The sequence below is a fragment of the Lithobates pipiens genome, unplaced genomic scaffold (assembly GCF_037356315.1).
Source record: "Lithobates pipiens isolate NorthernLeopardFrog02 unplaced genomic scaffold, aLitPip1_a1.2 Scaffold_8, whole genome shotgun sequence".
Lineage (NCBI taxonomy): Eukaryota > Metazoa > Chordata > Amphibia > Anura > Ranidae > Lithobates > Lithobates pipiens.
In genome coordinates this window covers 593554789-593580752 of record NW_027507903.1, presented here as the reverse complement: position 1 = coordinate 593580752, position 25964 = coordinate 593554789, and the positions used below count along the sequence as shown (strand labels likewise).

The 25964-nt window shown below is 41.1% G+C and overlaps 1 protein-coding gene across 1 annotated transcript in view; it reads right to left on the bottom strand.

Moving 5' to 3' along the window:
• LOC143961245 (venom factor-like) overlaps positions 1–25964 on the bottom strand; it is a 122013-nt gene that overhangs the window by 58571 nt on the left and 37478 nt on the right. Inside the window, exons 14-20 of the mRNA XM_077470480.1 lie at positions 23954–24115; positions 22229–22358; positions 17985–18059; positions 9767–9967; positions 7871–7982; positions 5773–5858; positions 780–919 (exon numbers count right to left, since the gene is read on the bottom strand). Coding sequence (XP_077326606.1) covers positions 780–919; positions 5773–5858; positions 7871–7982; positions 9767–9967; positions 17985–18059; positions 22229–22358; positions 23954–24115 — 906 coding nt within the window. The remainder of the gene's footprint in view (positions 1–779; positions 920–5772; positions 5859–7870; positions 7983–9766; positions 9968–17984; positions 18060–22228; positions 22359–23953; positions 24116–25964) is intronic.

The window sequence follows — 25964 nt, the reverse complement described above, 5'->3', positions numbered from 1 at the left end:
CTTGCCCTTGATTCCTGAACTGTAACACCCGTTGGGACCCGGCTTGCCTTCGACCTTGCTTCCTGATCTCCTAGTCTGACCCTTGGCCTGTTTCTGGACTCCGCTTCTGCTTCCTGATCTCCCGGCTTGACCTTTGGCTTGCATCTGAACCCTGCCTGTGTTTGACCTTGGCTCGCCCCTGAGTATTCTTTGGACTGATATATCCGTGCTTGACTTTTGGCCTGGCTCCTGATTTGCCTGTTCATCTGAACACAGCAAGTTCAGCTCCGCCTGCTTCATCCACCCTGTAGCTGCCGAGATCATCTACTACAAGCAAGCACCCGGCCAACCATGCTTCTTCGGGCACCGCGCTTCCTGTTCCCAACTTCAGGAGAGCGCTGCACCTAGCCGCAAGGGGAGCCCTCTTAGCATCTTGATCTCCATACACGTTCCTGACACATACATTGCCAAGAATGAGCGTATTTGTGTGGTGGGTAGCATAGGTAGATTTGATCAATCGTGGCCCGCAGGTCTGTTCAAATCAAAGTCAGAGACTTACTTTCGGTTAGGGAAATTTAAGTGTCCCTAAATGCAAACCGTCTGCTTAAAGGACTGCTCATCTATCCCCAACCACATGTAACTCCTCAATGTACAGTCATATGCTAACAGTCACGGCCACCTGCCAGCTTGTGAATTCACTCATCTTTGTTTGTGAGAGTTTGAACTGGATGGATACCCAACCTTGTGCATTGATGGAAATGGAAAATATATGATGAAAAATGTGAAAGGCTGGCCCTTACCCTGATTTTGGAATTTCCATAATTGAAGAGAATGGCACGGATCTCCACCTGTTCATTCCTCACCACAGAATAAGGCAGTTTCAGGTCAATGAAGAAATCTTTCATTACCTGGATCTCGTATGGTTTAGCAATACAAAGACCTGAATTAAAAAAAAAAAAAAAAAAGTACTGTAACACAACGCAACAGTAATTTTTAAATTTAATAAGGATTAATTATAAATTGGATTTATACTTTTCTGAATAAGAAGATGCCGTAAAAAATATTCTGAAGGGATTCAAGTTTGAGTAGAGGCTTTGAAGATGTTTTAAACTGATTACCATGGCTCTATTGGCTCCTTAATCCACATACTTTGGTACTGCAAGTCTCTTAGCCCCTGTACACACGGTCGGACATTTCGACAACCAAATCCATCGGATTTTGTCAGTCAGATCTTGTCCGAAACTGTTGCATACACACGGTCGGACAAAGTGGTCGAAAAATCCGATCATTCAGAACGCGATGACGTAATTTCGTTACGATGGGACTACGTTCAGGCTAGTAGCCAATAGCTTTGATGTTGGAATTTGATCTGAGCATGCGTGGCACTTTGTCCGATCGAAACTCTCTACACATGATCGGTGTATGTTCTATCGGACCAGTTGGTCGGAAAATATTTCCAACATGTTGGAAAATTTGGTCCGACTGATATTCCGGCGGAAACAGTCCGATGCATACCACACACAGTCGGATTATCCGACAACACAGTCCGATAGGACACATTCCGACGGATTCTCTGACCGTGTGTACAAGGGCTAAGGATTTACCAAAATCAAATACTTAGACTCATTTTGGATATTAAGTTAAATAGCAAAAAACCTTATGCGTTTCATCACTATGGATGTTGTCAAGGGGCAATAGGAGTGGAGGCAGTGACAAAAAATACGTAGGGTGGAGATTAGAAGTGTCATCATGCTTGCCAGCTTGTTGGATCGGCATTGCCATTTCATGTTTGTTTGTTGCAACAATGTTTGTGAGCACTTTTCCTTGCATTAAAAAATTGTGTTTTAACATGTTACACTATGGAGCTTTTTTCTCTATTATTTCCTGCCTAATTGGGTTTATGTAATCGAGTTCCTTAGCTGGAGGTGGAGACTGGAATTGCCTACACTATGGCATAGTATGTGGAGATAAGAGCACTAGCTTACCTCAATCACTTTGAGGTCTTCCCTTCTGGTAAGCATCATAAATATACAGTATATGAGGTGGTGGAAGCACTGAAGCTCTCATAGAGCCTGCAGATCATTGGCACCACAGTGTGCATGCTCTTCATATTACTGTACATGGCTTATTCACACAATCCCGGTTCTCATTCCCCCAGCAGAAACCAAGTTGGGGTGGAGATAAACCCACAGTGTGTCACATGTCATGTGACATTGCTTTGGCTATTATACACCCTGCCTTTATTTTTAAAAAGATATACAATCACATTTGTGCCTGCTGATGTGCCCTGCCAATACAAAGGGTCAGATAACTAAGGTTTAATAATGTTTTAACTCTCATGGTATGCGCTTTTATTTGCTAATGTTGTTATGATATACTCTATGACAAAAGATGTAACCATTTTGTACTACCAACCTGTTATTTGTCAACTTTATTGCTATTGAATACCAAACTGAATAAAGAACAATTGGGAAATAAAATATCATGAAGTAATGTATCCAAAAATTGAAAAATGTTTGTGGATTTTTTTTTAGGTATGTAATATGAAAAAAAACATCAATTATTTACTTGATTTCTAACTGAAAAATGTAAACGTCTCTAGTTCCATAATATGACGGTATACAGTTACTATTGGGGATATTGGTACATTATACCTGTATAAGAATTCTTAGTGAATATGACCCATATGCAATATATTGGACTAACTACACAAATATTTTTCAGTACTTGCAGAAAATGTTCTTAGGATGAAAAAGAAAAACAAATGTAGCTACCAAACCTAAGAACTCATGGGGGTTGATTTACTAAAGACAAATAGACTGTCCACTTTGCAAGTGCAGTTGCCCCAGAAATTAGAAAATGGGAGGAAGTTCTGCTGACTTCCATCATCCAATCATGTGCAAGTTTTTTTTCTTGCATGTGATTGGGTACTCTTTGAAAAGTGAAGCTTCATCTCATTTACTAAGCTCTGGCGCAACTGCACTTGCAAAGTCTATTTGCATTTAGTAAATCATAGACATACACTGCAATATTATTCACATAAAAACAATCAGCGCAGTATATAAATCAAACAAGTAAAGTAAAAATAAAAGTCGCCAGCTGAACATCACCTCCACAGACAATAAATACACATATGGTGCAGCGCAACTAAATATAAAAAAGTCCATGGAAGAAAAATAAACTCCCAAACTCAGAAGTCCATCCACTATGGGGCTCCACTGACAAAGTCCTATTGGACATAACGCGTACGGAAGGTGGAGGCTTTCCTGTGACATCACCCGCTACTATCCTGAGTCCACATAACTTTCCCATTCTTTCACTACTTAAGAATCTCCATAGTGGATGGACTTCTGAGTTTGGGAGTCTATTTTTCTTCCCTAGATTTTTTCATATTTAGTTGCGCTGCACCATATGTGCATTTATAATCTGCAATATATTACATTTTTGTTCTTGGGGTTTGATATTTTTTAACCACATACCATTAGCGGAAATACAGTTTCCAGTGGTCCTTTAAACCCAAACAATAAATGTTCCACCTGCCAAACTTGCTCCTATTAATTTCTGTAATATCTTTTGTGTTATTTATGTAGTTTAATCAAGATATTTTATCTATGCATGATTCAATCATGATTTGATATGTAACAAAAAAACAAATGGAGGATTCCATTGTACTTTTTGAGTCACTGACCTGGAACAATCATGCAGATGAGAAAGTCACAGTGACATCATATCTTTGTTCAGATCAGAACTTCAAAGTATTGAAGCCAAAGAGTCAGCATGAGATACAGGCAACTACAACTAGCTATGCCTTTCCCATTTTTCTCAGTTCACAATACAGTTTCACATACTGTACAAGAGTTTTAAAATAAGCCATTCTTAACCTCTGGAACTATAGGCATTATGAACAAATACATTTTTTAAATGTCACAACAGAAGCGTTGAATTCTCAGCTAGTGACATTCTGTCAGCCCTGTAATGTAATAAACAGCAGGTGCTTTAAACTGTTAGGAACTGACTGAAACCTAGCTTTCTGAGTCTTTGTTGTGATCTGTAATGCCCTGTACACACGATCCGAAAATCGTACGGAAAATACCGCTTTCGAAGCGATCGTACGATAATCGGATCGTTAGTACAGAGCTTTCGAGAGCCGATTAGGACAGTTCATCCGATATTATTCTATCGGACATGCACGGAATTTTTTTTCGTACGATGCCAGATCGTACGATTTTCGTTTAATCAGTACAGCTATCGTTCGAAAATGCAATACAAATGCATTACAACACATGACATCACTTCCGAATTTTTTTTCTGTCGTGCGGGAATTTTCGTGACTTTAGTAAACTCATCAGATTCGATCTGAGATTAGCATGCAATAAAAAACGGATGATCATTTGTCCGATAATCTCATCGTGTGTATGGGGCATTAGAATGAATTACTTCACGGTATAAGCATCTAGAGAGGTGAGTGAGGTATTTACTAAAGCTAGTTTACTGCTTGTTAAGAATGTATAAATAGTATACAGCAGTGTTCCAGTCATTTGAAAGTTTATTAAAAGTTAGCAGCTACAAAAAGTGTAACTGCTGACTTTTAATAAACAGACACGGACCTGTCCCACGGTTCAGCAATGCGGCCCGCTCTTCCCCCTCCTCTCCGCGGTGCTGTCATCACAAGTGTAGGCACCTGGCTGTGGCAGCTTGCAGGTTCACAGCCGGGCACGAACTGCACAAATGCGCGAGTCACGCTGCGCTCTATTAGTGGCTAGTCAATATTCTGGGACCTGTGACATGTCCCAGAAGATTGGAGAGAGGAAGGGGGAGAGGAGGGGGAGAGGAGGAGTTGCCTAGGTGGTGAGGCAAAGGAAGCAGGAAGTGGGACAGGAAGTACCTGCCAAAACTAGGTACCCGCTCCCCCCAAAAAAATTTACATGGCAAATGTGGCATTTAAGGGGGCGAGGAGTGCTTAAAGTGGAAGTTCCACTTTTGGGTGGAACTCCGCTTTAATGCCCATAGTCTGAGAACAGGGGCACTTTAGGGTACACCTATAGTTAATTTAACATTAGCAACCTGCCACCTGGTCTAAAAGATATGTTTCTGCAAAGAGTGGGGCAGTATTAGAACGCCTGTCTTGTTTTTATTGTTCTTCGAGTCTCTGTTGGAGAGATTTCAGCTTATTTTATGCCCTACTGATATTGGCTAAATCAGAGAAGATGTGTGAGAAAATATGCAACAGGGACATGGACAGAAATAAAAATCTGAGAATGATTCTAGCTGCTCCCTACTCTACATTTGTAAATCTGTCTATGTAGCAGTCAGGGATTTACCCTCGTTGCCTTTCTATGAAAATTTCAGCAGGATGAGAGGTAAGGATAAATCTCTCTGACAATCCAAGATCTATCTAATGGAACCCACTCCATATCCAAAGCTAAGAAAAGGTTTTGGCTAGACATACAATGCAATTGAAGTCACTTAAGGCTGTCATCAAGAATTCAGAAATGTGGGGTATAGCTGCCCATCTCTGCCCCACCCCCCATACTTCCTGTTCCTCACTACTATAAATATGATTGGTGACACACTGACCAATACATGGGAGGAGGAAGCGGGTGGGCCAGAGTTTTGCTGCTGAAATTTACATTTTTCAGAACCCATTTGCAGGGGAAAATCTTACAAAACCTATGGCTGCAGCATTTACTGTATACATAAATATAAATAAACAAAGTGTTCGGTTTTAAGCACTCAATACCATAACATTTTGTCGGAAGGATTCAATTTAAAACATTTGGCTGGTTATATTACCTTTATTTTCAGAAAGACTAACAGCAAGTACCTCCCAGGTGGTGATGGAATCTTTCAAGAACACATTGAGCACCTTGCTTGAAATTCTGAAGGAAGAAATTCAAGGAAAAAAAGATTAATTCCTGCATTCATATATCTGCATTCCAACAATGGAAAAGTATAATAATAATAATAATAATAATAGTAAAATTTTAAACCCAATTTCATAATGTTTTATTGTCTTTATTTTGCCCTTAGTAGGGGGTATGTTTTCATCTTTATCTCTAAAAATAAAAAGATTTAATTTGAACGTATTTATTCTATTTTGGCTTCCTCAAAATTCAGACGGAGAGAGATAATGATCTATTGGCTATTGGCATTTTAGATGATCAGTTAAAAAAAGAACCAGATTACACAGGAAATTACAAGTTTTAAAGAGGATAAATAAAAGTTATGTTTCGTTGGAGGTTGTCTAGTGGGGTAGAAGTAGGAGTGTGTGTGTTTGGAGAAGAATATCAATTATACTAAACCAAGTAGTGCGGCAACTAACAATTATTTTCATAATCGATTAGTTGGCCGATTATTGTTTCGATTAATCGATTAATCGGCTAATAACCTTTAAAAAAAAAGTGGGTCAAATTCATGTTCATTTTCAACCATAGTGACAGGAAAATTTGGAAATAATAGAAAACTTCTTAGCCAAAGGAATTTTCAGACAGTGGATGTGGTTTTCGTTCAGAAATGACATTCATTTTAATAACAGAATGTTAAAAACAAGTGAAAATTTCAAAAAAAATTCTTTCATTTAGCGAATGTACAAAGATTTTTCGTCTGGATATTCTCATCTGAAAATTGATCTGTGAGGCCAGCATAAGGCACGGTGCACACCTATGCAGTTTGCTTTTGATCTGTTTCTGCAGTGCTTTTTGCTGTATGTTTTGATTTTTGAGCACGTGCAATTTGCATTTTTGCCTTTTTTTTGGGCAGATTAAAAAACACAAACATTTTGCGTTAAAAGTCCCTGACCCTTTCAGAAGTGAACATGTCCCATAGGAAACCATGTAAATGAACTGTAGTGCATTTCTGCAAAAAGCACCAATACATAGATGTGAACCAGGTCTAAGCCCTTGTACACACGGTTGGACATTCCGATGGACAATGTCCGATAGGACCGTGTTGTTGGATAATCCAACAGTGTGTGGCTCCATCGGACTGTTTCCATCGGAGTATCCGACGGACCAATTTTCCAGCTGGGCTATAAAATTTTCCGACAACATGATCCGATCGGACTTTGTCCGATCATGTGTAGAGAATTCCGATCCGATCACGCATGCTCAGATCAAATTCCTAGACCAAAGCTATTGGCTACTAGCTTGAATGTAGTCCCGTCCTAACGAAATAACGTCATCACGTTAAGTACGATCGGATTTTCTGACAACTTTGTCCGACTGTGTGTATGCAACAGTTTCGGACAAAATCCGTCGGGCAAAATCTGTCGGACAAAATCCGACGGATTTGATTGTCGGAATGTCCGACCGTGTGTACAAGGGCTAAGACGTTTACTAACATAATGGGGTTAAAAAAACTAAAATTAGCCCTTTATAGTAGAAAAAAGCAGATAATCACTACTGTAAGGGGGTCATTTTTTTTTTTTGCTGTAGAACTCTTTTTGTATTATAAAGGGCTCATTTTAGTTTTATTTTAACCCCATTATGTTACTGGCCGATTAATTGATTATGAAAATAATAATTCATTTCATAGTTGTTTCAGCCCTAAAACCAAGTTCATGTTATCCTTTTTTAGGAGCAAACTAAAACTACACAAAAACCTCAATTATTTAGCACACCAATCCACTACCAAATATGGACAAACTCCAAATAAACTTGCAGTGCCACCACAAACAACACAACAAGTTGGGTTTTAAATTCAATTGGTATCCCCACTCAATACATTTGCTCTCACTTGACCTGGTGAAAACATAAGAACTGAGGTCCTTACCTATCCAAAACCAAAAATACAATGTTTGGAGTTGTCCCTTAATTAATAGCAATCAGTTATTTTGCCCTGATAATGTTTAGCAGATCTATTTAGATCAGGAAGAAGAAAGTCTAGACATTACCCATCCTTATCCGGTCTTTCATTCATAGTCTCTATCTTCCAAAACCAGCTTTCGGGAAATTCACTTCTGGACACAATATCAATGTCTGGAATGTAGTCATCATCATCATTACCTGCAGAAGAGAATATAAAAGTTCAGGATGGACAGGCAACCTTTCTAGAGATTAACCCACCCACTTGCTTTTTATCTGGTTAGATCGTCTTCCTTTTATGATCTCAGTTCTCTGTGGGTGCATACTGTAGAGTTTCAGTGTTTTTTATTTTTTTTTTGTTTCTTTATCCATGATTTTACTTGGAATGCTAGATTCTTCTAACAACATTCTCGTTGGTTCTCTGGATTCTACCTAAATTGCACCCTAAGCGTTTTTTGTATTTCTTTAAGCTTGTTGTAGGAAAATTAGACTGTAAACTCCACTAGAGGAGGGATGGATGTGATTGTTTTTTGTGAACTATGAGGTCCTATGGCAGTAGTGGTCAACTTACTCAAAAAGAGGCATCTCAAGTGTGGCCTCACCAAAGAACCAAAGAACTCTCACATGCATGTTCACTGTATGCATAGTTCCCAACTGTCCCTGATTTCAAAGGACTGTCCCTGATTTGGAACAAAGTCCCTCTGTCCCTCTTTCCTACTCATTTGTCCCTTATTATGGTCTGATCTATATAGTTGTATATAAAATGCATTATTTATCTATCAAAAAACGTTTCCCAGTGCTAAACCTTTCATCCAATTTCTAAATTGCAGCATTTGTAATTTTCAAAAGTCAGGATAAAGGAATAGCAGTGGTAAAAAAAAAAGCCAATGTGGGTTTAACTAAGACATTTGTTTATATAATTCTCCTTTAAGGGGACTGACAAGGGGTGTATCCTATGCCTACATACTTTTGCTAATAGGTGTCCCTTATTCCCATCTCAAAAAGTTGAGAAGTATGTTGTATGTAATACTACAGATAACTGCCACAGATAGTGGACATGCTACCTCAAAGACTGTGGGCATGCCACAGGAGATAGTCAAGGACTGGGAATATGTTAAGCTAGACAGCACTGTCATTACAGTCCCTGTAAAAATCAATACTCATGTGTGTTATTCCTATAGACCCCTTTAATATTTACTATCGTCAAATTTGATATCTCTAGCAACAAGATCCATTTAAATGTTTTGAGAAAAAAAAATACACAGAGAGAAATGGGAATAGACAGCAGGTTGTGCACCAGAGCCAACAAAATAGGTACTAAAATAATAAGTTCCTATGATCTGTTGACCTTGGTCCATGACCTGTTGACCTTCTAAAACAACGACAGAAAAAAGAATAACTAAACAATGTTTATTTTTTAATCTAAAGTGATGATTGAATACATTCCAAAGGTAGGCAGATTGGCAGAATGCAATGTTTTGCATTTGCTTGAACGCGGGCCTTCAGAATCATATATTTCTTTCATTTGTAGATTGTAGATTTGTAGATTGTACAACTACCCGATTGATTTGATCATTTAGAACTTTCATGCTATATGAGGGCTTTTTGTAGAGATGAATATGAATATTTATCTCTTTTAAATCAACAGTTCTGTTATTTTCAGGTATGTGTTGCCATTGACAGTCAATTTTCAGAAGAAAATGGTTAAAGGTTTCCTTTAAATTTGCCAATAAATGATATCGATACAGTGGACATTTTTTGTAATGGCCTCCACTTGTTTATGCCCCTAGGTTGCCCCTGTATCATCATTCTGCCATCCAGTTCCCCTGCAACTCTAAGTAGGTTCCTTCATTATATTGGGTTCCAAAAATAATAAATAAAAATAACAACACAGACTGCAAAGGAATTAGATGATTAGCAATGATGCTCATCTCCCCTGTTCTAATATATAATTCCCATTGCCACCGTGTGACATTACTCCTTACTTCTTCCCAAAACATCCACATCTTTCTGATATTTTTCTTCTAATTTCTTCTTCTCAATGTAGGTACAGCAGTCCAGGAAGGCATCCACGCATGTCTTGTCCTCTACAATGTAGGTGGCTCTGATCTCACAGCTGTGACCCATGGGGTTCTCCCTCATGCCATCTTTGCAGCATTGTCTTATTGGCTCTTCATACTTGGAGGCTAAAAAAATATAACAAGTGTATGGTGAGAATCATTTTTAACCACTATAGCCGGCAGACTCAAAAAATAAATAAATCGGGATTGGTAGGGAAAGGGTTGGAGGGTTGGTGGGAGATATTGGAGGTGGAACAACTAATTCACCCAGTTATTTTTTTTTAAATGAAACTATAAGCCCTTGTACACACGGTCGGAGATTCCGACGGAATGTGTCCTATCGGACCATTTTGTCGGATATTCCGACTGTGTGTGGTCTGCATCAGACTGTTTCCGTCGGAATATCCGACGGACCAAGTTTTCCAACTTGCCGGTAAAATTTTCCGACAAAATGCTCCTATGGGACATACTCCGATCATCTGTAGCCTACTCCGATGGAGAAAGTGCCACACATGCTCAGATCAAATTCCTAGACCAAAGCTATTGGCTACTAGCCTGAACGTAGTCCCGTCTAACGAAATAAAGTCATCACGTTATGTACAATCGTATTTTCCGACAACTTAGTCCGACCGTGTGTATGCAACATCACTTCCGGAATTACTCAGACGAATTTGGTTGTCGGAATCTCCGACCGTGTGTACAAGGGCTAATAGTTTAGGGTCAATTTTGTTTTATTTATTTTTTCTTCTATTAGCGTATTATTATTTTTTCTTAGATTTATCTTTTATATTTACTATTTATATAATATCTTTTTTATTATTAAAGGAGATGTTCACATTTTGGAACATGTTACATCCCAGATGGCAAGCAATTGTGCTGCAAGTTTCAAAATGACTTGCTAAACTATTGCTCGACTTGCCAGTTTTCACAAGTTTGTTGCACAATTGCAGAAAGTCTGCATTGCATGACTCCAGATCAACTTTCTTTTCAAACGTTCTGCAAGTCTGCTGCAAGTTCTGGTTCAGCTCGAAAGAAGCGTGCCCTGTTCCCTGTGAATGCATGAGCTACAAGTACCATCAGCCATTGTGGCTGATGGCTTGTAGCACTTAATGAACTGCAAAATTGCTGATGAGAGGTCTTGTAGTTCATTCACATGCCCTGCAGCTTGTAAACAGTGTAAACAGTGAGCCTGTATGAAGGTACTGCAGCTGCAGGGTTTGTCTGCAGGAACCTGAGACTGCACCCCATGATACAGGTACAATGTGTTCCAGGCTCCTTAGTGAAAAAATATTAAATGCACATTTTTTTTTTCCTGAAAAAATCTGTGCATTTTTTTTTCCAAAAAGCTGAACTTATCCTTTAGAGCCAAACACCCTGCAAATGTGCGTGTCGGACAAACGGGTCGAACAGCCAATGTTCGGCCCCAAATCATGCTCGGGGCAAACTGTTCGCCCAACACTACTGTACCACATAAAATATTTTTTTTTTTTTTTTAAACAATATTTATTGAGGAATATAAGTCAGTACACGCAGGTTAAACAACTAATACGTTAACAACAGATGATCAGTTCAAAACCAAAAAAATACCATAGTATATCAGCGGACGCAGCCGCTGTGGGGTAGACAAATATTGCAGTGTGCAAACATATGAAAGCTAATAATTCAGTGAACATATGTAAAGAACAGAAGGAACAGGGTCCGTACGGCCCCGTAGTATACAGACAGATCAAATTGTCTCCTATTAGGATAACATATAACGCAGCCTAAACCTCAGTGTGTGGGTTTCCTCGCCTCTCCTCCTTTGTAATTGATGGTATCCTGTCACCTATCAATTTCCGTAAAAACATCTGTAGATATGCCTGTAGGTTGCTAGAACACTCGGAGTTTTCCATGGCGTTTTGAATCAGTCAGTGCGGGTAAGTCCTCTTGTATAGTTACAACCGTAGCCTCTATAGCTAAGCGAGATATCAATAAGGTAATATAGTGTTATGACGGAAAAAAAAAAAAAAAAAAAAAAAAAGGAAAAAAAAAGAAAAAAAACCCCCGTCTAAAGAATATATAGTATAGAGTCGGGAAATACCTATATAGTAAAGCGCTTCTCACCATATAGTAAGATAGCGTCATGAAAAGGAAGATGAGAATCAAAGTAGTACCTACTAGTGGTCATGTAGGATTATTCTGAATAATACTTTTGTATTGGTCTGTTGTTTTAAAATGAATCCAACATGTCCAAATAGTCGTGAATTTTGTAGGAGTATCACGTGCTTGGTGTATAAGGTCCTCCATTGACATGATCATATCAATTCGATGGAACCAGTCAATCAGTGATGGAGGGTTGGGCGTGCGCCATTTGCAAGGAATGCACAATCTAGCAGCGTTGACCATGTGCATAGCCAAAGATTGAAAATAAGAACGTGAGGGTTTGTTGGAATAATGTAGCAGGAATTGAGCAGGGGAAATGTCTAGTCGAAAAGTGGAGATATCGGTTATCAGCTTGTGAACCTCTGTCCAGAACGGTACAATGTGTGGACATGTCCACCAGATGTGAATAAATGTACCAATTTCCGTCTTGCATCTCCAACACATCTGTGAATTAGTCGGGTTTATAATATGTAATTTATAAGGTGTGTTGTACCACCTGGATGCGATTTTAAAAGCATTTTCCTGTGTATGTGCATTTATGGAGCCCTTATGGACAAATCTGAAAATATCTTCCCAGTCTGTCTCAGGAATTTGTATCTGTAGATCGGAGGCCCATTTCTGCCTTATTCGTATATCTGATTTATCACATTCTTTAAAGAGAAGGGAATAAGTCAGTGCGATCAAATGGCGGCGGGGTTCTGTGACATAGCATAAATCTTCGAATGGGGTCAATGTTCTGGACCATTGTGGGTTGGGACGTTTATTAAGTAAAAAATGTCGGATCTGTATGTAAGTCCAAAATGGGAAAGTATCCCGCTCTATCATGTTTGCTAAGTCGCTTCTAGAACAAATTGTATCATTGCGAATGAAGTGCATTGCTCGGACTGTGGTGTGAGGCCAGTCTGGTTCTAGAAATGAAGAGTGTATCCCGGGATTGAAATCTGGGTTACCCCTAAGGGGGGTCAGGGGTCCATTAGCTGAGGAGATGCCGTATTGGACACTCGCCCATTGCATGGCGTTTAATGTAGGGGCTATCAAAGGATGAGTTTTATGCATTTTAAATTGGAGTTTGTAGTCAATCCACGGAAGGGAAGTCAAAGGAATGGGAGAGAAGGCTTGTTCAAGATTGACCCGTACCACATAAAATATATCCAGTGGGTGCAGGTGCTTGTTATAGCACAGGAAGATCAGGCCCAATTCTTCCCTTGTTAAGGATTGAGATACTACACATGCAATACTGTAACCATCTGGCTCATATCATGACAGGTCCTAGCACTTAGTTACCAAATAATTTCTGTCTACCCTTTATTAGATGTTGAACCAGAACAGAAAGGCTGAACACTGATAATGTCATTTCTTTCTGTCTAGCCTTAAGAACAATGCACAAGCTTAATTTTGATCTCTATTATTAAGCTCTTGAGGGTGAAATGCACCAGTAAGAGTGGTTTCCAGGGCAGTATGTGTTTGTTTAAATAAAGCTTGACATAAGGAAGTGAAGTCATCAGTGTGGAGCCTTTCTGTTTCCTGTGCAGTGTTTACATGGAGTGAGGACACGCTCCCATGGCCGGCTCCCAGTGGGCCACCAGTGAGGGAAATAACTGAGATTGGAGCAGTAGATGCTTTTCTGAATTGTGCCATTTAGGATAAATATGCATAAAGCAGGCAAAAATTTATAAAAAATACAATTTCATCCATTTATTTATGTATTTGATTTTTTTTTACTGGTACATACCGTATAAATACCTGGCTTTGTCTTGAAAAGTGGAACATGGTTTTAGAAAGCTAGACAACAGGAATGGCTTTATCAGTGTGCTGCTGCTCCTTCACTATCCAATCACAGGCTTGGGGAAGCGATGTGACTAAATCCCCATACACAGGGGCCAAATATTGGGTGGTATCAGCCTGTTCAATAGAAACCGTCCGACATTCGGCCTGTGTATACAACATCTGGTCTGACCGTCGAAGGGGCATGACCAAAAAAGGTCTGCCAATCGGCATCCGATCAGCACTCTCAGCCAATGGTTGAGAGTGCTGACCAGTAGACATGTGCAGAGTAAAATATTTCGTTTCGGAATTTCGTTTTCGTCCGAAAACTTAATTTATTTAGTTACTCCCGAAATTCGTTTTTATTTATTTCGTTTTTCGTTTAAAAATTGCATTCGTCCGAAAATCCACATGAATTACGGTCGAATCTGTCTTGGAAGGCTTATGGTGTCTGTCGAATGTATAAAGAAGATTCGACGGAGCTAACTATATAGCATACTTTAGAACCCTATTAAAGTGTATGGGACTCCAACGTTCAAAATCTAAAGTGCTAATTTTAAAGGCTAATTTGCAAGTTACTGTCCTAAAAAGTGTTTGGGGACCCGGGTCCTGCCCCAGGGGACATGTATCAATGCAAAAAAAAGTTTTAAAAACGGCCGTTTTTTCGGGAGCAGTTATTTTAATAATGATTAAAGTGAAACAATAAAAGTGTAATATTCCTTTAAATTTCGTAGGGGGGGGGTTGTCTATAGTATGCCTGTGAAGGGGCTCATGTTTCCCGTGCTTAGAACTGTCCCTGCACAAAGTGTCATTTATGCAGGAAAAAAAGTCCTTTAAAATCACTCGCAGCTATTATGAATTGTCGGCTCCGTAATACAGAGAACACTCATTGAAAGTCATTGATAAAAAAATAAAAAAATAAATTTAAAAAAAAGCGTGGGGGTCCCCCAAATTCAATTACCAGGCCCTTCAGGTCTGGTATGGATATTAAGGGGAACCCTGCCTCAAATTTAAGAAAAAATTTGACGTGGGGTTCCCCCTAAATATCCATAACCAGACCCTTCAGGTCTGGTATGGATATTAAGGGGAACCCCGCGTCAAATTTAAAAAAAAATTGACGTGGGGTTCCCCCTAAAAATCCATACCAGACCCTTTATCCGAGCACGCAACCTGGCAGGCCGCAGGAAAAGAGGGGGGGACGAGAGAGTGGCCCCCTCCCTCCTGAACCGTACCAGGCCACATGCCCTCAACATTGGGAGGATGCTTTGGGGGTCTGTGACCCCTCAAAGCACCTTGTCCCCATGTTGATGAGGACAAGGGCCTCATCCCCACAACCCTGGCCGGTGGTTGTGGAGGTCTGCGGGCGGGGGGCTTATCAGAATCTGGAAGCCCCCTTTAACAAGGGGATCCCCAGATCCCGGCCCCCCCCCCTGTTTGAAATGGTAAGGGGGTACAAAAGTACCCCTACCATTTCACAAAGAAAGTGTAAAAAATGGTTAAATAAAACAAACACACTTTTGAAAAATTCCTTTATTAAAAATAAAAAAATAAAAAAAAGATTCCAGCGGCGGTAATCCACTCTTGCTATCCAGCGACGGACGGTCATCTCTCCAGTGATGGCTCATCTCATCCAGCGCAGCGAATACATCCTTCTTCTGTCTCCGTGGAGGAGACACTGCAGGCATTCCGGCGGCTGACGTTTCTTATATACGGAGGGCGGGGCCACCCGTCACCTGACCCCGCCCCCCTCTGATGCAAGGGGAAACCCGGGGTTCCCCGTGACGTATGGGTGACCCCGCCCCCCTCTGATGTAACGGAAACCTGCCTGTGTTACATCAGAGGGGTGCGGGGTCACCCATACGTCACAGGGAACCCCGGGTTTCCCCTTGCGTCAGAGGGGGGCGGGGTCAGGTGACGGGTGGCCCCGCCCTCCGTATATAAGAAACGTCAGCCGCCGGAATGCCTGCAGTGTCTCCTCCACGGAGACAGAAGAAGGATGGAGGATTCGCTGCGCTGGATGAGATGAGCCATCGCTGGAGAGATGATCGTCCGTCGCTGGATAGCAAGAGTGGATTACCGCCGCTGGAATCTTTTTTTTTATTTTTTATTTTTAATAAAGGAATTTTTCAAAAGTGTGTTTGTTTTATTTAACCATTTTTTACACTTTCTTTGTGAAATGGTAGGGGTACTTTTGTACCCCCTTACCATTTCAAACAGGGGGGGGGCGGGATCTGGGGGTCCCCTTGTTAAAGGGGGCTTCCAGATTCTGATAAGCCCCCCGCCCGCAGACCTCCACAACCACCGGCCAGGGTTGTGGGGATGAGGCCCTTGTCCTCATCAACATGGGGACAAGGTGATTTGAGGGGTCACAGACCCCCAAAGCATCCTCCCAATGTTGAGGGCATGTGGCCTGGTACAGTTCAGGAGGGAGGGGGGGCCGCTCTCTCGTCCCCCCCTCTTTTCCTGCGGCCTGCCAGGTTGCGTGCTCGGATAAAGGGTCTGGTATGGATTTTTAGGGGAACCCCACGTCAATTTTTTTTAAAATTTGACGCGGGGTTCCCCTTAATATCCATACCAGACCTGAAGGGTCTGGTTATGGATATTTAGGGGGAACCCCACGTCAAATTTTTTCTTAAATTTGAGGCAGGGTTCCCCTTAATATCCATACCAGACCTGAAGGGCCTGGTAATTGAATTTGGGGGACCCCCGCGCTTTTTTTATTTATTTATTTATTTATTTATTTTTTTTTATCAATGACTTTCAATGAGTGTTCTCTGTATTACGGAGCTGACAATTCATAATAGCTGCGAGTGATTTTAAAGGACTTTTTTTCCTGCATAAATGACACTTTGTGCAAGGACAGTTCTAAGCACGGGAAACATGCGCCCCTTCACAGGCATACTATAGACAACCCCCTCCTACGAAATTTAAAGGAATATTACACTTTTATTGTTTCACTTTAATCATTATTAAAATCACTGCTCCCGAAAAAACGGCCGTTTTTAAAACTTTTTTTTGCATTGATACATGTCCCATGGGGCAGGACCCGGGTCCCCAAACACTTTTTAGGACAGTAACTTGCAGAATCTTTTCTCTCTGTCAAATCTTTTTTCTCTGTCGAATATTTTCTCTATATAATCTTGGACTAATAGAGGTAAGGTTAGGCACATTCGACCACAGGTTCTATAGACACAGATTGTTGTCAGAGTCATGTCGAATCTCCTATTCTATATCGAACTGTTGTAACAATGAAAATGAAAATAAAGCATTTATTTATGTCGGATCTTTCGTTTTTCGGATTTTGTGCTTTCGTTATCGTTTGTCAAAACGAAAACGAAAATAGCTGAAATTCGGACGAAAATGCATTCGGACGAAAACGAATGCACATGTCTACTGGCCAGTGTGTTCTGGTGGGAGGCCATCCCCCTGTCAGAACACAATAGCTCAGCGGGGAGATTGTTGTGTTAACTAATTGTTAGTACCGGATCTCCTCCCGAGTTCTTCAGTTTTTCCATTCAGCCCTCTGGGTTGAACGAAAAAAAAAACTAGCCTGTGCGGATGCTCCTTCTCAGTCCATTCACAGGCTGGGTGAAGGGACGTGGCTAAGGAAGCCTGTGCTGTTGCTCCCTCAGGTCAGAGGCTGGGGGGAAGAAATTAGGTAAGACATTGACTTGAAAAGACGTTGACTTAGAAAGATGTTGATAAGCGGGAACTCTAGCCTGTACTGCTGATTCTTCACTCTCCAATCACAGGCTGGAAGAATAGATGTGACTAAGAAAACAGAACTTTAGCCTTTGCTGCTGCCCCCTGTCTTTCCAATAAGAGGATGGAGGTGGAAATTTAACTTGGGGAGTGGGGCTTTAGCCTATACTACTGCTCCTTCACTAACCAATCAGAGGCTGAGGGAAGAGATGTGACTAAGGAATTGGAAAATCAGCCCGTGCTGCTGATTCTTCACTATCCAATCAGAGGCTAGGGTAGGAGATGTGATTAAGGAAGCAGAACTTCAGTTATCCATTAGATGGGCACTTACCATTCCTGTAATATTGGGTAGGAGGTATTGCATTGTGAAAAAGATACTTACAGCTATATTAAAAGGTAGGAAATCTGGTATATATAGGGGTTATCACTGAGATGCCAAAATTACGATTTTTGCCTGCAGTCTGCATTTAAGGTGACATGTACATTTTTATGAGATTAGTGGACCTGTACAGGTATTACTGAATCATTTTCTTACCATATGAGTTCTGCAGTTCGATCAGCTGGGCTGTGGAGCGTCGTTTCCGTGCCAAAGGAGCCACACATTGAGGTTCTAAATGACAAGAGAATAGAATATTAACCACTTGCCTACCAGGCCAATTCTGACATTTCTATCCTACATGTAAAAATCATACTTTTTTTTGCTAGAAGATTACATAGAACCCCCAAACATTATATGTTTTTTTAGCAGGGACCCAAGAGAAAAAAGGGGGTCATTGCAACTTTTTATCTCGCACAGTATTTGAGCAACAATTTTTCAAACGCATTTTTTTTAAAGTAAACAGTTTCATGCATTAAAAAAAAAAAAAAACAGTAAAGTTAGCCCAATTTTTTTGCATAATGTAAAAGATGATGTTATGCCGTGTAAATAGATATCAAACATGTCACACTTCAAAATTGCACTCGCTCGTAAAATGGCGCCAAACTTCGGTACTTAAAAATCCCCATAGATAACACTTTAAAAAAGTTTACTGGTTACATGCTTTGAGTGAAAGAGGAAGTCTGGGCTATAATTATTGCTCTTGTTCTAACGTTCGTGATGATACCACATATGTGTGGTTTTAACACCGTTTATATAAGTGGGCGCGACTTACGTATGCGTTCGCTTCTTCATGCGAGCACACAGGGACAGGGGCGCTTTCATTTTTTTAGTTTTTTTATTGTTAATTTTACTTTTATTTTTCTAGTTTTAAACTTTCTTTTTACATTTTAATCACTTTTTTTCCTATTACAAGGAATGTAAACATCCCTTGTAATAGAAATAAGCAGGACAGGTCCTCTTTACAATAAGATCTGGGGTCAATAAGTTCCCATCATCTCCCCTCTAGGCTGGAAAGCCCGAAATGAAAAATAAAAAAAGATCTCATCTTCCCAGCTGGGGCCAGGCATGACGTCATAACATTGCGCGCGTCCTCTGACCAATCATAGAGACTCCGGGGACCATCGGATCCGCTGGAAATCTAAAACGTCAGCATACGGCACCAGCGGATTCCTTCTCCGGCTCACCGATGGCAGGAGTGGTCGGTAGAAGCACCGGAGGACGGTAAGAGGGGTGGAAATCCCCTCTCGCCGCCTGTAAGAATGATAAGGAAGCTGGACAGCCGCAATGATCATTCTTCTGATGTAGGGAATCACCGGCACTAAAAGAAGATATCTGAATGATGTCTGTAGCTGCAGGCATCATTCAGATATCACTGCTCAAACCTGACAACGTCATATGACGTGCGGCGGGCGGGAAGCAGTTTAAACATAACATGAAAGACCTTCCCTTGTGCCTCCATCCTAAAGTAGAATTTTTAGCAAAACATTTCTCTTTCATTTTGGAAAGAGTAAAGGAGGATTTTAAACCCTATCAGTTTTTTTTTTTTTGCTATCTGTGTCCCATTGGGTGGATTTACTCTAAAGTGTAACTTTACCCATAACAGCTTGATAAAAAAATAATGTTCTTTGGCAAGGAACATGCATTCCACATTAATAATTATGCTACCATAACTGTTCTAGACATAATTTTGCTGTCCCTCCGATGGTGGTTCATATGGAGTTGTGAATCTAGCCAATGTTTTCTATGGGATATATATCCCCCCACCCCCTTTCTTGTTTTTACCCACATCTGTCGATTTTAATATTGGCCAATGTTGGAGATCTGCTCTATGCAACCCCTTTGTTGGGTTGTGTTAAACACAAGTAAGTGACCCATGATTTTATAATTAGACCATATGAAATTGGGGGTTGTTCTTGTTTAGACCATCTGGGGTTAATTTTGTATATATTATTGTAAGTCATAACCACATTGGGAGGACACCGATTCCCCCCACTCCCCCCTTTGTATGCCCCAGTGCCCGCACCTGAGATCTTGTTCCTATTCTATGTTCTGAATTTTTGAGCAAGGTGATTGGTCTACTAGATATATATTTGATATAGAAATTAGGTACATGATGTTTATATATATATATATATATATATATATATATATATATATATATATATATATATATATATATATATATACTGTATATATGTTTGTAATTTATGTTCTTGTATTTACATAGTAAACTTTGTGCTCTTTTGCTGTGTGTCCTGAGGAAGCAAAAGTGAAATGGGTTGATACACAGGATACGAGGGAGTTGATAAATCACCAATTGTTTGGAAGCATCATGCTTTGATGCATCATTACTATGATTGTATGATTATTTATGCGCATTGTTTTTTAACCTTTGACACATGTGTTATATGCCCGTTTTAACAATTTTGTACTGATAAAATGTTATGATTTTATGATGTTTCGTATCTCATCTGCCTTTAAAATCCAGAGGTTCTTTTTTCTTTTTGTGTTATGCATTCTAATTATGCTACCAAATTTAGTGTTTGCTGTAAAGTATCTCCAGCACTGTACTTGTTACTTCCTGGAGGCTTCCATTTTGCTGAAGCCCAGAGCCCCAGCAGTAAATCATAAAGCAGAACTAAACTCATGAATTTATTGGTTTAAAAAACAGTTACATTCCTGGAATGCTGGAAATGCAAACTGTTAAGCCTTTTACACACAATCAGATTTTTCGCATACAAAACCTCGGACTTTTGTCCAAAGGGCGTTGGCCAGGAACCTGTCTTGCATACAAACGGCAAGGAATTGTCGGCCAACAAACATGAACGTAGTGACATACTATGTGTTTTTTTAGCTCTTTAGTGCCACCCTTTGGACTCCTTCTGCTAATTTTGTGTTAGTAGAAGTTTGGTGAGCATTGATTCGGTCTTTTCATTTCTTGCTTTTCATTTTGCACTTTTCAGTTTGTTTCTGAATGGCTGTTCATCAACCAGCCAAGTTGCGGAATTCAGAGGAGATAACATGTTATTTATTATTGGCCTTGGAGCTAATGCTCTGACCCAAATCCAGTCCAGGAACAGGAGGAGGAGGAATTCTTGGACCAAAAAATGGTTGTTTTATTAATGGTGACCAATTATGTCATATGCCTTTGCTGCGGGAGCTCCAGGAGAATAATCCAGATGATTTTCAGAATTATCTCCGGATGACAGACCCCTGCTTTCACCAACTCTTGGCATTGTTGACCCCCTATATTAAGAAGCAGGACACATGCATGAGGCTTTTATTAAATTTTTTGGTTGAATCATGATTTGATTTGGTATATTTTTTATATTTTTGGATGCATAGAATGCACTTTTTGGTTAAGTTCTATTGGCAGATAGCATGTCTAATTTTATTTTTATTTTTTTAATTGTGGAGAATAATACTTGGCTATGTGTTTTACTTCAAATGGCAGTTTGGGAGTAGGCAGTTACATTTTAAAAAACACAATGTAAATGTAAAGACCGACCGCTTTCAGCTCGTCCGTGCTTCCGAGCATGTGTGTTTGTACTTTGGACTTTTGTCAGACGGACTTGTGTACACACACACACTCGGAAAATCCGACAACAGTCATCTGTCCGTGGAAAATTTTAAAGCCTGCAATCCAACATTTTTCTGTATAAAATCCGACAATTGTCTGATAAAGTGTATAAATGGTCAAATTTTCCACCAACAGCCTGTCATCACACAATTCCCATCGGAAAATACGATCGTGTGTACAAGGCTTTACATTTGATTGTGTCCTCAACCAAACTGTCAAACCATCAAATGGCTGGTGTCATAACTGATCACATGTGCAGCACCATGGCAGTTGCAGATCAAACAGAAGCAGCTTCCTTGACTGTAAAGGATAGGAGGGTTTAATTCCCCTTTAAGTCTGTCAGCCGATCGGCCTCTACAAATTTGTCAGTGTCTAAAAATGAAGAGTAACTGAGCATGTGCAGAGCAGCGTGAGACAGTGTATTGCTGGATGTTAAATAGTAAAGACACTTATTTTTAATGTTTTATATAGCTTTACCTACAAAAGGGGCCAGCCTGAAGTCATCTAGCAGGACATAAAGAGGAGTTCTGCCCCCCCCACGAAAAAATTAAGTCAGCAGCTACAAATACTGTAGCTGCTGTAGCGGCGCTTTACTGCCGATGCCCGCACCACCCCAGTGTGAAAGGGGCCTTACTCTTCTGGGGACAACCCAACAAAAATGTAGATTTTATTTTATTTTTAATCTTCCTAATGGGGGCGCAGAAAGCAATAAAATCCTAATAAGTGTTCTAATCCCTCTCTATTCTATCCAACAAAAAAAATAATGTTTCCTTTACTATACATTACTTTACCATTACAAGGAAAAGAAAAGGGAGCCAACCTGATCTCTGCTCAGTGGTAGCCTTTGTAGTGGATAGAAAAGCCAAGCCAGCATCATAAAACACCCCCATGCTGTCAACACCACTTCCAGGGGTACATCCAAGATCTGCCTTCTCCACTGAATTCCACACCTAAATAGGATAGAGAAAGGGGCAGGGTAGTTCTTCAAGCCACAATATTCCTTTTTTTTTTTTGTATATTATTTATTTAAGTAAAGAATTCAGGTTTGACAATAAAATACATAAATGACATGCTCATGCACATCGTTGGATCGGATCGGCTCAGGTAAGTAAAAGGGGGGATCTGGGGGGCTACTGCAGCACAGAAGGTTTTTTACCTTAATGCATAGAATGTATTAAGGTGAAAAACCTTAAGACTTTACAACCACTTAAAAGTGGAGCTCCACCAGCTTGTTTGCTTCCTCCTCCACTTCGGTGCATATTTGGCACCTTTCAGGGGGGGGACCTGTTTTTGATAGGTACCAGTGCCTACTTCTAAGAGACCTGGTTGAGGTGCGGCAAGGTCCCCCAGAAGTTCAGCCCCCCTCCTCCTTCCTCGGCCAGTTAGAAAGCACAGCACGCTTTGCGTATGCGCAGTAGGGAACCGGAGGTAAAGGTGAAAGACTTCACTGCCGGTTTCTCTTACCACTAATGGCCCGATCTGAAAAAATTGTCTGGGATGCCGACATCACTGGGTTCCAGGACAGGAAAGTGACCTAATATTAAAAGTCAGCAGCTACAGTATTTGTAGCTGCTGACTTTTAATGTTTGAAAGGGGATGGGGGTTGCTGGAGCTCCACTTTAAAGAGGAAGTAAAGGCAGGCAAAGAAAAAAAAACACACCCTGTAAGGCAAAGGCATAATGAGCTAGTATGCATAGCATACTAGCTCATTATGAATAACTTACCTAAGATGGAAGCCCCCGAAGCAACCCTCATTCTTCTCCTTCATCGCCGCCATCTATCCCAGAGTGACTTCTGGGTATCGCGGCTCTGGCGGTGTGACTGGCCAGAATAGCGATGACAGAGGGAGCCGCTATTAATGGCATGATCGCCGTTAGAAGCGGCATGCTCAGTGCGCCTGCGCGCCACTGTCTATGGCGCATGCGCCGTAGACATCGGTGACAGTCTTTTGCAAATATCTCCTAAACTGTGTAGGTTTAGGAGATATTTGTTGCACCTACAGGTAAGCCTTAATCTAGGCTTACCTGTAGATAAAAATCGTCCTAGAGGGTTTACAACCACTTTAAGCACCTTTTACTTTATTTTTTCCCAATAAAATTCTTATTGAATTCCTTATACAGGTGGAAAAAAGAACACTTTCCAGAGGATCTGCCATCATACAAGTGTTATTCTGTGTCAAAATAGCACATAATATTTAGTGGATATGAACATTAATTCCATTAACAAACAGCATGCAGCAAGCAGGATAGAAATATATTCAATTCCAGCTTAACATTACTGAACATATTATGTAATTTAATATATTTTGGCTCATCAAACCAGATCATTTAATCGCTGAGAGGAATAAATATTCCAAATAGATAAGTTTGCAATGGTAAATGATGGCATGGACAGTCAGAGGAAGGGAAAATAAGAAAATGATGTAGGGCAAATTAAGTCTAAAATAAAAATAAAAAAATATTTTGTACATTTTTAGGTATCACAAAGTTTAATCATGAAGTCGAATTTGCCTAAACTCTTTTTGGACCAGAGTGGTTGTGCTCACCTTGCTCTGGGATATCTTGTACTTGCTGTTAAGTACATAGACACCTTTGTCTACAGCTACCATTCCCACGGAAGCCTTGTGATCTGCTTTCAACTTTAACTTCATGGAAGAACCAGGACTTTGAACTTTGTTGTCTCGATCTGTATTACCCGTCACCTCCAGCTGAAAAATAACATAAATACATTGTTAGAATAATCAAAACTACATTTTTGCAGATCTACATACAAGTGATACTTCATATTCCCATCGCACACATTCCTGGATGAGCTCTCGAGTTTGGGTGCTGCAGCAAAAACCAGCTGGATACTGGTTCACGTCACAGTGAAGATATGTGCCAGCAGACCATGGAACAACATAAATAGCATCCAAACAGGTAATTTATTGCATGATCACAACCCATGCTTGACGAAGGGGTCCTGCATGGCTCCAAAGCAGCCTTTCTCAACCTTTTCAACACAGAGGAACCCTTAAAATAGTTCTCCGGGTCTCCAGGAACCCCTGATAAAAATCTACAACTCATGATACATTAGTGTGATGGTCAGTGGGAAGAATGGTCCTTACACTTGTGGTCATTGGGAAGAATTACCTCCTTACAGATAGCTAAAAAGATCAATGGTGTCAGTGGGAACATATCTGAGAGGCAGAAATGGCCCAATGCTGAAGGAATCCCTAGCAACCTCTGGAGGAACCCAAGGTTCCACAGAACCCTGGTTGAGAATCACTGCTCCAAAGCATTGCACTCTCCTTATGTTGTGATCATGCAATAAATGACCAGTTTGGACGCTATTTATGTCATTCCATGGTGTGCTGGCAAATATCTTCACTACATACAAGTGAGGCCTAAACAGAAAAGAAAGAAAGGAAAGTAGTGCAGGGCCGGGCATGACAGTGTGTTCAGGGGAGACAATGCAGGGGTTAATATGAGATTGCTCAGAGGGGAGGTGACAGTGAAGAGAGTCCGAGGGGCAGGGCAGGACTTAGGGTGGTGGGGGCCCCTGGGCTTGAGTCACTTTCGGGCCCTACCTTCTATACATTATCGTATTTATCGGCGTATAATTCGTGCCGGCGTATAACATGCACCCCAAGTTTAGGAGGGAATTTTAAGGAAAAAACATACATTTAAATGCCCATCAATGCAGCCTGGCAGTGTCATTTGCAGCCTTGTCAGTGTAGCCTTGCCATTTACAGCCCTGCCCCAGTGTCATTTGCAGCCTTGTCATTGCAGTCTTGAAGTTTAAAAATGGCGCCGCCGAGATACAGAGTCCTGTGTATCTCGGCGGCTCTCGGGTCCTCTCGGCAGATCTCGGGTCCTCTCGTCGGCTCTCAGGTCCTCTCGGCGGCTCTCGGATCCTCTCACAGACCCAAGCGGAGCCGAGAGTAGTGTACTCGGCTCAGCTCACAGTCACGCCCAATCCCTGTGTTATGTCCATCATAGGTCAGGACTGGGTGTGACTGTGAGCGGAGCTGAGCCAAGTACACTCGGCTATGTATCTCGGCGGGGCCCTCTATTGGGCCGGGGCCCATGGGCTTGAGCCCAGTCAAGCCCAATGGTAAGTCCTGCCCTGCCAAGGGGGTGTGGTGTTATTTAAGGAGGAGGAGTACTGGACTGGGGAACAGAAAGTTGAGGAGAGAGAAAGGAGGAGGCAGTTTTGCTTCACTGCTCCTACAGCATGGCTGAGGTAGATCTTATTTTGGCAGGCCTGAAAGCAGCTGTGGCCAGCCGGGGACCAGAGTGACTGCACAGCCAAGTTATGGCCTTGACTGAGGACCAGGCAAGCGGCTCCACTGAGGGAGGTGAGGTGTCCCCATGTGCATGGAGGTCTAGCCACCGATGGGCCCAGGCGGACTCCTCGCCGCAGGCCAAGCTCGGTGGGCGGGGCCACGGGCCATCATGGCACCGCTTCCCCACCCATGCATCACAGAAATGTACAGCATTTTCCCCCCTCCTCCTCTGTTTCCACTAGGGGGAGGCTCACAGGGGAGGGGGACCACAGGCACGGCCGTCGGGCCG